At 47.7% G+C, this 16,508-nt stretch overlaps 1 protein-coding gene across 3 annotated transcripts in view; it reads right to left on the bottom strand.

Annotated features, from left to right (window-relative positions):
• Positions 1 to 3,303: 3,303 nt before the first annotated feature.
• CD8A (CD8 subunit alpha) overlaps positions 3,304 to 16,508 on the bottom strand; it is a 35,037-nt gene continuing 21,832 nt past the window's right edge. For 2 of the 3 annotated variants that reach the window (XM_025868241.2, XM_025868242.2), the window contains exons 2-7: positions 9,137 to 9,442; positions 8,682 to 9,047; positions 7,993 to 8,103; positions 7,662 to 7,781; positions 6,983 to 7,013; positions 3,304 to 4,657 (exon numbers count right to left, since the gene is read on the bottom strand). In XM_025868241.2, coding sequence (XP_025724026.1) covers positions 4,606 to 4,657; positions 6,983 to 7,013; positions 7,662 to 7,781; positions 7,993 to 8,103; positions 8,682 to 9,047; positions 9,137 to 9,185 — 729 coding nt within the window. In that variant the 5' untranslated portion in view covers positions 9,186 to 9,442 and the 3' untranslated portion in view covers positions 3,304 to 4,605. Of the gene's footprint in view, positions 4,658 to 5,751; positions 6,214 to 6,982; positions 7,014 to 7,661; positions 7,782 to 7,992; positions 8,104 to 8,681; positions 9,048 to 9,136; positions 10,034 to 16,508 lie in introns of those variants that run through there. The other variant, XM_025868243.2, reaches the window with a different exon arrangement.

Below are 16,508 nucleotides of genomic sequence, written 5' to 3'. Positions count from 1 at the left end.
GGCCTGCATAGGTGTAAAAAAGTGGTTTGGGGTCCTTAACACTTGTGGTGGCACAGCATAACATACACAGCTGTCGAATCACTCCGTCGTACCGTTGTGTGTCCACTACACTTCAGTTAAAGAGAGAAGCAGATGATATTCAGGAGAGCAGAGCAGCTAGGCATTTGGGCTGTAGGATTGGACCTGAGTTCATATCTTGATCCCACCACCAGGCTCTGGTGTGATCTTGGGCAAACGTTCAAAACTTCTGATGCCTTAGTTTTCTCATCTGTAAAGAAGAATGGTAATCGTTCCTACTTCAGAGTTCTGATGAAGCCCAAATGAGGCACCCAGGCCCATGGTGAGTGCTAAATAACGGGTAGCTATTATTTAAGTCACTGAAACATAAGAACAGATGACACCCACAGTTCACAACCACCTAAGGGAGAGCGGAGAAGGGGAATTAGGAACTGGCATGCAGAAGTGAGGTTGTGCAAAGGGATGGGGACTTCAGTAGGTGCTGAGAGGACAAACAGTAGGGCACATGCTTTTTCTACTCTGCCAGCCTTATCCAGTTGCTCTGAGGATGGTAGAGCTCTCTCGCAGCAGGGGGTGGGGGGATCTGAGGGGTGGCCCTCAGCATGTGAGGCTGAAGGGAGCTTCAATGACAGAACAAAGGCTGTGTGTACCTGGGACTGAGCTCTCTCGAGGTGAGATGTGTATGAAGGGTTGTCCTCCTTAGCACTGGGATGCCGAGATCCCTGTGTTACATACGTTAATATGTTCTGTCAGAAATGGTTACCCTTTTTGAGAACAGAAATTGGGAGAATCAGAGGTGGCTGCACTTGGAGTGCAATAGATGCTATGCTGGTTTTGGAAAAAATGCGGTACTTTTTTTTTTTTAAGATTTTTTATTTTTTACTAGCGTGCGCGAGAGAGTACAAGCAGGGGGAGCAGCAGACAGAAGGAGAGGGAGGAGCAGGCCCCCCACCCAGCAGGGAGCCCGATACGGGCCTCGATCCCAGGACCCCTCATGACCTGAGTCGAAGGCAGACTCTTAACCATCTGAGCCACCCAGGCGCCCAGTACGTTGTTTTCAGTATACATTTTGGTACTGTGTTCCAGGAGCTCTTCGAGGCACTTAAAAATACACAGAAACTCATATATTCTTCCCAACAACCCTTTGAGGTAGGGACTATAATTACCCCCATTTTACAAGCGGGGAAACTGAGGTTTTGAGACCTTAAGTCACTTGCTAGACAACACAGGGTGAGTAGGAGCCAGGAAGCTGCTTTCAGAACTCTGCACTTAATCTAGGGCAGTTGTGGCCTCCGTCAGTTCCTTTGGTGGAGAAACATAGCTCAAGCCTGCTTCAAGAGCAGAGTAAGTGTTGCCTGCCCCTGGTCACAATATGGGGGGTGGGGTGGGTGAAGGGGGGTAGAGGTTTGCACACAGCCCATGGCAGGATGGAGGGGTGGCTTCTTGCTGGTGAAAAAGAGACTTCTCCCTGCCCCACTGGTTGAAAAGTCATGGGGGATGTTCAAATGCAGGATGGGTTCTCTGAAGGGCAGTTTCACAACTGGAGAAACAAATGATAAAGTTCTTTCTTCCACAAATGGAATATGGTTTTTGTTGAATGAATATTTATTCAATGAACCCCCAAGTTAACTGCATAATAGAGAAGTGATTTCTCTACTTCCTGCTTTTCAGGGTTCAAAAAATGTGTCGTGGGCGTCTTCCACATGGGGAAATTTGTAGAACCAATGCTTCAGGCTAGAAGCTGGCAAGTGAAATATGACTTGGACCTGAGGCTGCCAGCTTTGAATTGTCAGGTGCTCCTGTGTGTGCAGAAAGAACAGTTGGATGTTCGTGGTCACTAGCAAGCCCTGAGCCTAAATTCACAGCCACCTTTAGCATGCTTTCGGCCTCGGCCTGCAGCTTGTTTTTTTATTTTCTCCCTGGTCCTGAGGGCCAACTCTAATGAGTACCTTTTCCTATACTGATTTTTTTTTAAAGATTTTATTTATTTATTTGACAGAGAGCACAAGTAGGGGGAGTGGCAGGGAGAGGGAGAGGCAGGCTCCCTGCTGAGCAGGGAGCCTGATGTGGGGCTTGATCCCAGGACCCCGGGATCATGACCTGAGCTGAAGGCAGACGCTTAACCTGAGACAACTAAGCGCCCCCCGATTTTTTAAGCGGCCTCTACCCTCAGTGTGGAGCCCAGCGCAGGGCTTGAACTCACGACCCTGAGCTGAGATCAAGAGTTGGAACGCCCAATGGACTGAGCCACCCAGGTGCGGCGCCCCCCCCGCCACCATGTTGATACTTTTAATCTCCAAAATAATGTTTACCATTTTAGTTACGGTAAGTGAAACTTTTTAGGGGGTATGGGAAAATCAGTAGTTTTGGACCCTCTCCGATCCTCCCCAGGGTGGCTTCCCAACTCATCACCTGTGCTGCAAGTTAAAGAGGAAAAGCCCTTTTCCTGTCTTCACCCTGGCCTAGGTTCTTTGAGACGGGCCCTCCACAGCCATTTCCTCAAGTGTCTCCCAAGAGGAGACTGGCTGTTCCTTGTCCCCCTCTCCAGGGAGCCCAGGGCACAGCTCCCACAGGTAGCCTCAGAGCCTGGAGCCTACCCGGAACTGCGTCTCAGTTCCTGGAGTGGCTCCGGGTTCTGGTCACCGGATTGGTTTGGGGAGGAAGGGGACAAGGGGAAAGACTTTGTCTTGTGGGAACTTAGTTTTCACTTCTGCTTTTTCACACTTGAGGCACTTTTTCCTCTTGGTATCTGTTCTTTAAAAGTGACTTGGTTTTAAAAATTAAGGTTGCAAAAGCAGTTTCAGGAGGGCAGGGAAGGTTCTCTGTGGGCCTGGTGCTGGCTGTGTGAGTGAGTTCGCTTGATGATGTCTTGGAGCGGCTGTACACCAAGGATTTGGGCACTTTTCGGTATGTATCTTTTACCTCAACAAGAGTGAAGATTTTACGATTTATTACAAGAGGAGTATCAGCTCACCTGTTGCCACAAAAAAACAAAAGACAAGGTGATGCCAGAAGAGGCTAATCAGTTTAAACTGATGGGAAAATGGGGAGTCCACAGTGAAAGTGGGGACTGACCCAATATCTTTACTTTTAGGGTTTTATCCTAAAGACACAAAGACGTGTGTGGAGTTTTGGCAGTGGTATTAGAGTAGTGAAAAACTGGAAACAGTGGGGGGCACTGGGAAAGAGAGATTAGAGAACTTGCCCGAGAATTAAATGCTGAGTGATAGTTAAATAAGAGTGGGCACAATCGAAATTGGCGTGCTATTTTGTCGTGAAAAAGGATGCCATCAATGTTTGTTTATTAAAGCCATTTATGAAAAGCAGAGCACAATCCCATTTTTAAAAATTGGAAGTATATACCTCACAAATATGCATAGAAAATCCGGAAGAATGTACACCACAATATTAAGAATGGATTACACCTGAGGTAAAGAATAATGGGTGATTCTTACTTCCCCATCTGAGTTTTTTCTGCCAGTGAGCGCTCGTGGCTTGTTCAACTCCGTACGAGAGGAAAGGCGCGTGTCGGGAAGCAGGTTTGGCTCTCCGCCTCCTCACCAGAGTCCATTCTGTCGCAGCCCCACATCTGCCAGTCGAGGGGAGGCCAGGGCCGGTGCTGGCAGCTCTGTAACAATCCTGCCTTCCCACACTGTCAGAAATCCCTCATGTTCCAGGAGCACCATCAGATATGGTATCACAAGTTTAGAGGCTCAAGGGGACTTCTGTTCAACTGTACTGATGCTCAGATCATACTTGTCAAAGGGGGGGTGTCACTCCTCTTTCATGGGCCCCTCTGCACTGTAGGGGCTGGGAGAGCAATTTTGCCTCCGCTTGGGGATTTCCCAGAGATTGTCTTTAGAGACTGAAGTTTTTCATTTTCCAGGCTTCAGTTTATCCCTTCCACTTTGAGACTTCCTACCCCATGTAGTTCCCCATTTCATTTTTTTTTTTTTTAGTTTCCCATTTCATTATAAAGAAGTCTGATATTACTCAACGACATTACAGAACTCTGTGAAAGGCAGAAGTTCTCTTATTTTATAACCTCCTTGGGGCTGCAGGCGCAGTCATGGGTCTATCACTGCTGCTCAAGAAATCACTGTGCCCTTAACGGTTTGAGACACAGCACCCCACGCTGAGACAGACGCCTCCAGAAGCAAGACCTGAATGGTTGGAGGAAGAGCCCTGAGACTCGCTGTGCCTCTCATCAAGCTGCTCCCCATCCCTGGATGTCAACTGAAGAGGTTTGGACCGAGTCATGCTGAACACCCCCCCACCCCACCCTCCGCCCCCAGCTCTAACCACCAGATTCTGAGAACATGGCTCACAGTAGCTCTGGCCTGCCCACCCTTTACCCCAGTGTGTGCACACAGTGGTATTGTAACCCTTGTGGTGTCCTGTAGAGGTACAGTTTTGTTTCGTCTCAACTAAGCAAAACACATAAAGAAAAAGTCACCCTTTCCACCCCACCCCACCCCCCAAATAATAGTGAGAATGGATATATAAGGAAGGAAGGACTGTTGCTGTTCTCATAGAAAGAGTTCTGTTTGGTCTTGTAGTGGCTGTCATACAGGGCCCATCTCCATGTTAGACGTATTTCTCTGAAGGGCTGGGCTTGCCTCCCAGTCTGACCATGGGCCTGAAAGAGAGGCAGATGACCGACCATGATTGCAGCAAGAGCCCCCACAGCGTGGTACTGTATCCATCCATGTCTCTCCGTCCGCCCGTCTCCCAGCCCCTGCAGGGTCTGTGAACTTGTCCCTGAAACGCCAGCGTGGGACTGGGTGAATGATGTCAGCAACTCTGTCAAGTGCCTTACATTTGCCATCTTGCTGTCACAGCAACCTGAGGGTGGGGGGCACTGGGAAAGAGAGATTAGAGAACTTGCCCGAGGTCACATAACTAGGAGGTGATGGAGCCAGGATCTGAACCCAGTTAGTCTAGCTTCTGGGAGCCTTTGTCAGGGCACCCATGGAAGTGAGAGAAGGAGGCTGATAACCAAAGTCATCAGTTGAGCTGATTCTTGGCCCCGGGGAGGATGTGAGCAAACCACCACCTTCAGCCAAGCAGAGCTACTTTATCTCACACAGATGACCAAAGTTTGATGTCCCACTAAAAATGTGTGTTAATTCAGGACTGGGCTAGCACCTCCTAAATGGGCTGATTCATCATCAGTGTCATGTCTGTGCACACAGTCCTCCAAACCTCTCTGGAAGCTGAGCTGCCCTCAGTCATCACTGAGTATGTTAACTCAGGCATGTGGATCCCTCAGATGTGTTTACTCTGTATAGCTTTGTATTCTAGGGTTTTGCTCTCTGTTCATTTCAGAATGAGAATTTTCAGAGACGATAGATAAGGGATGATTCTCCTCCAAAGTCTCCCAACTGCACCCCAAGTACTTGCAAATGCTAAAATCTTTCTTTGTTTTTAAAGGGTCTTTATCCCCTTGTTATACCGTTTATAATACAGGCATTGGAAATTCATTACATTTCCATTGTTAAAAATGATATGTATTTTGGGGCGCCTGGGTGGCTCAGTCGGTTAAGTGTCTGCCTTCGGCTCAGGTCATGATCCCGGGGTCCTGGGATCAAGTCCCCGCATCCGGCTCCCTGCTCAGCGGGGAGTCTGCTTCTCCTTCTGCCCCTCCCCCTGCTTGTATTCCCTTTCTCACTGTCTCTCTCTGTCAAATAAATAAGTAAAATCTTTTAAAATACATATATTTTAAAAAATAATAATGCTATATGAGATATTGAAATTGGATTCCTGCAGAGAAATACCAAGGAGTGTGAAATGCAAACCCTAGGTATAAAATTTGAAATATTCTCATCTACTGAAAGGAGCTGGTTATCCTTAAACATCCCCATCCCCCAAGCAGCAAGGAGCCTGAGCTGGGATAGAAGTTTCAGTTCTGATATTTGCAGTCAGTGTGGCCTTAGACAAGTCACTAAATGTCCCAATCCTCAATTTCCTCATCTGAAAAAATGGTGGTGGTGGTAACTACTTGAAAGATTGTTATAAAACTTGATATTTAAAAAAGAAATATATATATATAAAGGAACTGGTACTCTGTAGGCTTTTATTAAATGGTGTACTATTTTGATAATCTGAGAGTCATCAGGTCTCTGCCCTCTTGGGTAGATTTCCTGATCTGAGCCGCTAATCTGTGAGATGGGGCGATGGTATCACATGGGGTTGCTGTGTGGAGAAGAGAGATCCTGAGTGTAACCCCCATGGCGGTGCCCGGCTAGAGTAGGGCTAGTTAGATGCTAGCACAGGCTGTCTCAGCCTAAGTTCAAAGGACAGAGAAGATCGAGACTTCTCTTCCAGGCACTGGTCTTCGTTTTTGTTTTTTTCCTGATCATCTCAGAATGATCATGGGCTGGAATTGGATCAGGGAGTCACTTGGGCTGCCAGATAGCTAACTGCTCATGCCTCTGGGTCCCTTTTCTAACATTCTAGTCCTTGGTGGTAAATCAAGGCACTACAATGGCACGGGGAAATTAGGAGCCTAGGCAATTGTTTTTTTGGTTCCCTGATAAAGAATTGGCTCTCAAGACACTAGTGTCTCAAAAATCTACAACAAGGAAATAGGAAAAAAAAGAGTTTTCTTAAGAAAACAACAAAAGCCAGTTGGATTCATCCAGATAAAGAGACCTCAGGTCTTTTGAGGAGCTGGGACCAATGGGAGGAATCCTTCAGATGGGATTTTTGGTGCTAGGCCAGAGAAAATTGAGATTTACGGAAGTCACACTGCTCTCCCCATCAGCCCAAACTGTGCTTCCATTTCCTCACCTTCCCAGCCTTGTGCCTCTCTTTGCTCAGGAACTATGCTGACTCCCTGCCCCCAGAATTCTACTGCCATGGCCTCTCTGGGAAAAGTTCCTGCCAACTGCAGCTTGGGAAGCTAGGACCTGTGCATAGGGTTGCCCAGGGTTAACAGGCCCAGGGGTTATAAAAGACTCACCTGGGACATTTGCAGACCCGTCTTCGGTTCCCTGAATAAGAAAAAGAAGGAGTAAAGTGACTGCCTCCCACCACCAATAGTCCCCAGATAGATTTCCTCCTTCCCTTCTCCTGTTTCTTTAGGATTAATAACTCTTGAGAGCCAGGTTAAGAGCTGCTTCTCCAGCCCTCTTCTCATCAGTTCTAAAAGCATTGCAAATAGAGATGTGGGTTAAGACGGGTTAGTACAGTCACCCACAGTGGAACCCAAAGTAATAGGGGGTTCATTGGGAGGTGGCCCAGGGTAAATCTCAGCCGGTCACGGTTTTGACCCAGTCTTCCTGGGCACTAGTGTCCCAGGGCCACAGGGGCACACCCTCTCCTGCTGGTGTTTGTAATAAGCCAGAAACTGCACTCCCTGCAGCCTTTGCCTTCGCCAAGGGAACACAATTCTGCTGCCGCTCCTGGGATAAGGGCTCTGTCTTCCTAAAAAATGTCCCAGAGAGTGGAAAGAGGAGTGGAAAGTGGTTTCTCAAGTTCTGTCTCCAGGAAAGAAATGGGCTGCGCCTGACCCCACAGGGCAGCTCAGGTCCCAGAAATCTCCATCCTATCTCCTGGCAAGGGCTGCCTGGAGCAAGCAGCGCCCGAGGAGGAAGTGGGCCAAACTGTTTCGCCCCACTCCATGCGCCCCTAGAACTTACTGTGGTTGCAGATGACGGTGATGACCAGTGACAGGAGAAGGACGGCGCAGGTCCCGGCCAGAGGTGCCCAGATGTAGATTTCACAGGCGAAGTCCAGCCCACTTTTTTCCACTGAAGATACTGAAGACGCCGACGTTTAGGAGCTGGTCAGGGATCCTCCAACCCACACCACCAGCTGGGGCTGTCCCTCGGGTCGGGTCTCGGTTTCCCCACCATTTGGACAGCTTTCGGCTCTACCTCCAGGATCAGGGCTGAGCCCGGCAGGGGCTCTCCCCGAGGTCCGCACCGCCCCTGGCGGGTCCCAGTCCCGGGACCCCTGCGCCCGTCTCACCTGCGCTGCCCGCCGCAGGCCGGCAGATCCCCGGGCGCAGAGACACGGGCTGAGACGCGTTGGTGGGCGCCCGCGTGGGTGGTCGCGGCGCCGGCGTAGGGGTGGGCTTGACTGCGGGAGAAACAAATTGTGGTTGGAGTCGGGCAAGGGACATCGACGCTAACCCTCCCCAACTGGCTTCGCACGCCTTTGCCCAACGGGACGCCTCCTTCGCCCGCGCCGACCTCTGCGCTCAGGGAGGGGAGATGGATTGGGGACCTCCACGATTCGCGCTCACCCCTTCGCGGCGCGCGCCGCCGCCTGCTGGGTCCCGGGCCTGGCCAAGCGCACCAGGCGCTTCCGACCGGAACGCGGGAGCCCGCTCCCCGTCGCCCACCCGCTCTTCAGGGCGCAACCTGCAAGCTTGTGGGCTTATGTTGATAGCCGCATTGTAGTGACAAGCAAACGCAGGCTCACAGAATTTAAGTAACTGCCCAGGAGCAGACAAGCCCCCGAACTCGAGCCTAGATCCGCCGGACCTAAGAAGCCATCTTCAGTCCCGACCCAGCCGCATCTTAGCCTCAGTTTCCTTGTCTGTGAAGCAGTATTAAGTAGCCCCCCACCCCCAAGGGCGCTAAGAGGCTCAAAAGCGGGGCGTCCGTGTGAGAAAAACAGGTTCAGAGGTGAGCCCTAAACCCCACACCAAGGACCTGGCAGGAAGACCGGCACGAAGGGGCTGAAGAACAGCATGGAGTTGCTCAGGACAGAGCAGAAATAGTAGCCTTCGTCCTCCTTGCGGAAGCGCTGCAGGGTGAGGCTGTAGAGGGTGTCAGCCGTCCTCGTGCCCGAGATCTGTTTGGAGTCCAGCCCTTCCGCCAACTTGGACCGGCTTTGGGAGAGGTACATGAGGAAGACGGGGCTGGAGGCAGGTTCATTCTTCTGGTAGAGCCAGGAACAGCCTGGCGCCGCGATGGGCAGCAGCACCTCGCACTGCAGCTCCACCTTCTTGCCCAGCTGTGCGACCACCATCGGCGGCGACATGCGGAACTGTCTTGGCCCGCCGGCCGCGGCGGCATCTGCGGGCGGCAGGCATCGAGGCTGAGACCGGAGCCCCGCGCTCCTCGTCTGCCCCGCCCCCCGCCCTCCCCGAGGGTCGCAAACTCACGGAGCAGCAGGGCCAGAGGCAGGAGCAGGGCGGTCACCCGAGAGGCCATGGCGCGCTCCGCCCTGCGCGACGCGTGCGGACAGGTGCTGGAGCCGTGGGACGCTGAGGGGAGGAAGTTGCGCCCTTCGGCCAGCCGAGGAGCCACATTTCGCTCTCGGAGGATGTGATGTCACCCGAAGCCCCTCAGAGGACATTCGCCCTCTTTTTCGCGGTTGCCACCTTCCAGCCCAGGGAGGAGGCTGGGATCCATGATCTGGGCGTCAAAGCGGGCTTGCAGGGCAGCTGGGGACGGTTAAGAGCTGCGGGCTTGAGGATGAAGAAAAAGGCTTGCAAATGACCTTTGGAAAAGGCTCTCTTGGGACGGCAGAGACAGAGAGTAAAAAGAGATTACAAGAGGTAAAGAAGGTGAGAGTAAGCAGGAAAGCAGGGTGTCCACATCCTTTGTAGTCACTCAGAATGGCTCTAGCAAGATGGGCACTGAAGCTTGGGGAGGGAGAGGCATTGGTGACTTGCACATGTCTCAGGCAGGGTAGTCTGGGTATTCAGCAGGAGGGGGAATACCAGGGGGCAGCAGCCACCTGCCTTGTGTGGGACTGGAGGTCCTCTGCTGACCACACCCTTGGAGATTCCTCCCCACTGCTAAACATCACCATACAGCCTCAACATTTTATCTTGGGGCCACTACAACAGCCTCCACATGAGTCCCTCTCTTGGCCACACCTTCAGCCACCCTGCCATGATCATGATTCTCATAAAGGGGATCTGACAGTGTCACTCTTGCAGCCTCCTTTGACTTGTAGGATTGGATGGAAGCTGAAACATGGCTTGGCTCAGAGCCTCTGGGTGCTGGCTCCTCCCAGCCTCTGCCCAGTCCCCTGGCCCTGCATTCTCACTGAACTTGATGTTGTCTAAACTCTGGACTCCTTGCCCTTGCTGATCCCTTTGACTGAAATACCATTCTGTTTAAGCCCTGGCCCCAGCTCCAGTGCTGTAGGACGTGGACCTCATTCCTCTGTATCCTTGGCTTTAGGCGCTTGGCAGGGACACGTGTGAAGCCTGGGTGAATGCCTGGGTGGAGGCAGTTTTCCCTCTCAGGCTCTGGCACATCATGCCCCCTTCCTTCTTGCCTATTGCTATCCTGAAACCTTCTAGCTTCAGTGAATACCCACCTCTCCTTTCTTCAGGGTGCCCGACCCTTCCCACTTTGAATCCCGTAATGAATACACCTCACACTGTTGCTACTTGATAGAGTCAAGCCACGTGGCATTATCTGTTCCATGTGTCTGCCCCATCTGTGGGTTTTGCCTGGTGAGGACTGTGTTGCAGACACCCCTCCCCACCATGTCATATCATAGCTTGGGCTGAGCTGTGTTTGTAGAACTTAAATGTTGTGTTGGATGGGGCTTTATAAAAAAATATTACTATTTCTTTTATTTCAATGTGTGCTCCCTCCCCTTCTCAAATCATCCAAGGTGCTTACCCCTATGTGGAACATTTAACATATTTTATTTTATTTTAATTCCAGTGTGGTTAACGTACAGCATTGTATTAGTTTCAGGTGGACAGTATAGTGATTCAACACATCCATCCATCACCCAGGGCTCATCACAAGTGCCCTCCTTCATCCCCATCACCTATTTCACCTCCCCTCTGGTAACCACCAGTGTATTCTTTATAGTTAAGAGTCTGTTTCTTGGTTTGTCTCTCTCTCTCTCTCTCTTTTTTCCTTTGCTTATTTGTTTTGTTTCTTAAATTCCACATGAGTAAAATCATGTGGTGTTTTTCTTTCTCTGACTGACTTATTTCCCTCAGCATTATACTCTCTAGCTCCATCCATGTCGTTACAAATGGTAAGGTTTCATTCCTTTTTATGGCTACTAATAATACATGTATAAATATACCACATCTTCTTTATCCATTCATCTATCGGTGGACAGTTGGGCTGCTTCCATAATTTGGTTATTGTTAATAATGCTTCTGTAAACATAGGGGTGCATGTATCCCTTTGAATTAGTGTTTTCCTGGTTTTTTATAAAGATTTATTTATTTTAGAGAGAGAGAGAGAGAGAGTGCGCATGCATGAGTGGAGGGAGGGGCAGAGGGAGAAGGAGAAAGAGAATCTCAAGCAGACTCCCCACTGAGTGTGGAGCCTGACACAGGGCATGATCTCACAACCCTGAGACCATGACCTGAACTGAAATCAAGAGTGGGTCACTCAACCGACTGAGCTACCCAGGCACCCCTGTATTTTCTAAAAAATATATTATTTATTTATTTGAGAGAAAGAGCAGGAGCAGGGGTAGGAACTGAGGGAGGAGAGAGAGAATCCCAAGCAAACTCCCCATTGAGCTTGGAGCCCAACTTGGGGCTCGATCCCAGGACCCAAGACCATGACCTGAGCGGGGGAAATCAAGAGTCAGAGCTCAACTGACTGAACCACCCAGGTGCCTTTGTTTTTGTAATTTTTTTGGTAAATACCCGGTAGTTTGATTATGGGATCATAGGGTAGTTCTACTTTTAACTTTTTGAGGAAACTCCATACTGTTTCCCACAGTGGCTGTACCAGTTTGCATTCCCATCAACAGTGCAAGAGGGGAATATTTAGCATTTATATATTTAGAAATGTTTTTAAAGTGTCTTTAAAATTACAAGAGTTATATTTTCTTGAAAAACTTCAAATAATACAAAAACAAAAAAAATACAAAAACGGAAAATTCCCTACCTTAGTTTTCCTCATTGTCATCCATTCTCCAGAGAAAACCACTGTGACAGTTGAGTGTGTCCCTCAGCTATGGTCTGTGCATAAACAGATGTTTATACATCATTTTATCTTATTTATTTATTTATTTATTTATTTAGAGAGGGAGAGAGAGAGAGAGAATCTCCAGCAGACTCCCTGCTGAGTGTGGAGCCTGAGGTGGGGCTTCATCTCACCACCCTGAGATCATGACCCGAACTGAAATCAAGAGTTGGGCACTCAACCAACTGAGCCACCCAGGTACCCCTAATATGTCATTTTAGACACATGGGGTTATACTACACATGCATTTTTTGCAACCTCCCTTTCTTAGCTAATAGTAGAAGAAGGAAAGCTTTTCATATCAACACATGTAGATCTACCTCATTCTTCTAAATGGGTGCATTTTCTATGGGTGTTCCATAATTTAATTTCCCTGTTAATGGACATTTAAGTGGGCTGTAGTAGATACAATATATCTGTATCATTGAGGACTTGCTCAGTACATGTTACATTTTCAAATGGAAGATGAGGGAGGTTGGGGAAGGAAAACCCTTTGTAATGATAGTTATAACTGTGACTCACAGCATATAGCATGTAGATGTATGCATGCGTGTGTGTGTCCCTGGCTGTATAGACACAGTGCTGTCCCTTAACCCACATGACTGAGGGTGACAAGGAAACAGTCAAGTCCAGGCTGGCCATCTTGGTCTGCTGAAAGAGAGCTGCAGCTGGCTTGGAGGCCTTCCAGCCTTGCAGCTAAGAGAAGTGTCAGCCATGGGGGAGGCAGCCCCTTTGTACAGAGCATGATAGAGGGTGCATGGGGCGGGGGGATGCCAAGACATGTGAAACCTACCAAGGAGGCTTTGTGACCCCAATGATATTTTTTACAGAATGTGGTGGATTCTCATTGCAACCACAACGACATCCGCCTTGCAGCAGGTGGGAGAGCAGATGCAATTTGTGAAAATTCTGGGGATGCTTGCTTGCAGTAGGGCCAGGTATGCAGAGGGCTGGGCGGGGCCTGCTCCTTACTGCCAGGTGAGCTCGCATGCCCCAAGCTGCGGCACTCACATGGGAGGGCATAAAGGCATGGGAACTCCTGCATTCTGTCAAGCAAGTCCCTTATTTTTAAAAACATCCAGAGAGAGATAAGGTAAGAGAGTAACCAGTTTCGGGGGCGCCTGGGTGGCTCAGTTGGTTAAGCGACTGCCTTCGGCTCGGGTCATGATCCTGGAGTCCCAGGATCAAGTCCTGCATCGGGCTCCCTGCTCAGCAGGGAGTCTGCTTCTCCCTCTGACGCTCCCCCCTCTCATGTGCTCTCTCTCCATCTCTCATTCTCGCTCTCTCAAACAAATAAAATCTTAAAAAAAAAAAAGAGAATAACCAGTTTCTGTGCCAAATTTAAGCAAGTCTTTGTTTCTCTCGAGGTGTTTGTTCTTAAAACATGGAAATAAAGTAATCTTAATTTATACGAATTGAAGGCATTCCGGAACACATAACCCGGCAGGGCAGTGGTATGAGATTCATCAGGGCTCTGACCTGTGGCTCCTAAGACACTGACTACAGGGGCAACTTGGAATCAAGGGCCTGCTGCCTCCTCTTGCCAATCCTAGACTGTAGAGACAATACCGTCTCCTTGGAAGGAGTTAGCTTGTTTGGGTCTAGAAAGGCCCTTGAGTTCTAGAGTTAACAAGGCCTTGCTTTATCTCCATGACAAATACCTGTCAATTCCACCCAATTGTGCCACACCCACTTTTTCTGGAGAATGTTTCAATATATAGAAACATTGTCATACTGTATGTCTTTGAGTTGTGTTGATACATATAGATTTAGTTCATTTATTTTAAAGGCTGTAGAGTAGTCTTATCTTGTGAATATTCCACAGTTCAGTGGTCCTCAAACCAGAGTATTCATACCCTGGGGGAACAAGGAGTCTGGCTGTCTTTGGGGATACACGTTATTTTAAGGGGCTCATTTCCCAGAACTTCAACTCCCATTTGTTCTCTTTCCTAAGACGGATCTGCCCAGGAGCAAATGTCTGTGTCTAGTCTTCGTGCTGATTCTCTTTCCCCGCCTCCTCTTTCATAATCGCTCTTCTCTTGCTTTAGACCTGCTACCCTCCTGTTTGTTAATTTGGTGCAATGCCCAGGAGGTGCAACACTCTCTGGGGCAACAATCAAAGGGAAACACCCAGATATTTTTCATTTCATGTCCATTCCCTTAGTTGTGAATAAGCATTTCTCCTGAGGAAAGTTCCCGAGATCCTGGCAAAGAGGTTGTCTGGGAGAAATACTGGAGCTGGACCACCTTATGGCCAACTCCTGGCCCTCATCACTTTACTCACCTCTCTCTGTAGAGCTAGAATGCAGAAGCCAGACAGTTATTATGGGATGTGTGCTCATTCCTAGCATATTCATCAGCATTGCAAAAGGAAACACTTTCTTTTTTAACACAAGATCTGATTTGCTAATTGGTTTGACATTGAAGACTGACTTTGCCAATGAGATTAGTTGGCAGCATTTTTGTTTGCAATGAATCAAATGAGGTAAAACCTTAGCTCCAAATTTGTTTTGATGAAAACAGTTTAAAGACTATGATAAAATGAAAACATTAAATTAAAATATTGTTTAGGCAAATTTGTGTTGAAATTAAAAATATTTCTATTTCCCCCAACCCCTTCTAAGTTCATCAGTGAAGGCAATTGCTTCTAGGTGAGGTAAGAATGGTACAGTTCATAACTGCCAAATAGACATTGGTAAAGCCTATTTGAGTCCGCTTCCAGAAACTGAGGAGTGAATAATTCTAAAGATGGTAGTCAATCCACTTACAGGTCAGTGGTTCCCAAGTCTTTGCTTTCAACACAATTGAAAGAAGACCTACTAGAGTTGGCAACTGTTATGGATTGAATTGTGTGTGTCCCCCTGAAAATCATATGTTGAAGTCCTAACCCCCAGTACCTCAGAAAGTAACCTTATTTGGAGATTGGGTTTTACCGGAGGTAAAGTCAAGTTAAAATGAGGTCATTAGGGTGGATCGTAATCCAGTATAACTGGTATCCTTATAAAAAGGGGAAATTTGGACACAAACACATACCCTGGGAGAATGCCATGTGAAAATAAAGGCAGAGATCAGGGTGATGCTTCTACAAGCCAAGCAACCCAAAGATGGCTAGCAACCCGCCAGAAGCTAGGGGAGAGGGACGGCACAGATTCTTCCTCACAGCCCTCAGAGGGAACTGACTCAGCGCCTTGTCTCAGACTTCTCAGACTGTGAGACAATACGTTTCTCTTGTTGAGCCACCTAGTTTGTGGTACTTTGTTATAGCTGCCCTAGGAACTAATACAGCATCTAATAGATCATTAAGATGAACTTCTGATGGTAGCTCACTATCATGGTTTTGTTTCGCAAAAATAAATAAATAAATAAATTTTGGGGGGAAAAAGTTAAAAGATGTAGTGACTCTGCTATAACAAAACCAACTATTAATTTATAGGGACAAGATTTCTCAGTGCTTATATTGTATGAAAAAAAAGTACGAAAGTAATTGGTGTTGTACCCTGTCTTTTTTAGCAATAAGTTCATTAACTAACTGTGCCCTATCCATCTCTTTAAGAGCTGAATTTTTCCTCAAAGTTATTTTTTTATAAAAATTCTTATTTTGAGATAATTATAGGTTGATACTGCAGTTATAAGAAATAATACAGAGATCTCATATACTCTACCCGGTATCTCCCCAATGGTAACATCTTGCAACTATAGTCCACTATCACTAGGCTACTTTTTATGTTTAACCCTTAATTTTTTTTTAAAGATTTTATTTATTTGACAGAGAGAGAGAGACAGCGAGAGGAAACCCAAGCAGGGGGAGTGGGAGAGGGAGAAGCAGGCTTCCTGCGGAGCAAGGAGCCTGATGCGGGGCTCGATCCCAGGACCCTGGGATCATGACCTGAGCTGAAGGCAGACGCTTAATGACTGAGCCACCCAGGTGCCCCTAACCCTTAATTTTCAATGTTCATAATTTATATTATCTTTAAACCATCGACACTACTCATAGCAGTAATGATGGCATAATCTAAATAAATTTTTAATACTTAAAAAATTCATGGTTACAGGAAATTAAAATTACAATTTATATGTTTTTCTGGCAGAGAAGTATGATCAATAAAAGGTCTTCAAGCATAAAAACATATTACATTAGAATAAACTTCTAGGCAGGAAGATGGATAGAATTCTAAGTTAGAGAGGAAAAAGGAATGATGAAAAATTTCCAAAAGTTAAAGAACTTATTCTTGCTTTTATTTATTTATTTATTTTAATCTTTTTTTTAGAGAGAGACACAGCAAGAGAGGGAACACAAGCAGGGGGAGTGGGAGAGGGAGAAGCTCGATCCCAGGACCCTGGGATCATGACCTGAGCCGAAGGCAGATGCTTAACAACTGAGCCACCCAAGCGTCCCCTTATTCTTGCTTTTAAAAACAGGTGATGGCTTCAAAAGGAATGAGATCTTGCCATTTGCAATGACGTGGATGGAACTGGAGGGTGTTATGCTGAGTGAAATAAGTCAATCAGAGAAAGACATGTATCATATGACCTCACTGATATGAGGAATTCTTAATCTCAGGAAACAAACTG

This window comes from Callorhinus ursinus, unplaced genomic scaffold (assembly GCF_003265705.2).
Source record: "Callorhinus ursinus isolate GAN/ISIS: 27379988/994484 unplaced genomic scaffold, GSC_fseal_2.0 scaffold10, whole genome shotgun sequence".
In the NCBI taxonomy this organism is placed as follows: Eukaryota; Metazoa; Chordata; class Mammalia; order Carnivora; family Otariidae; genus Callorhinus; species Callorhinus ursinus.
The sequence above is the reverse complement of the archived record's forward strand: the minus strand, read 5'-3'. Positions and strand labels throughout refer to the sequence as shown.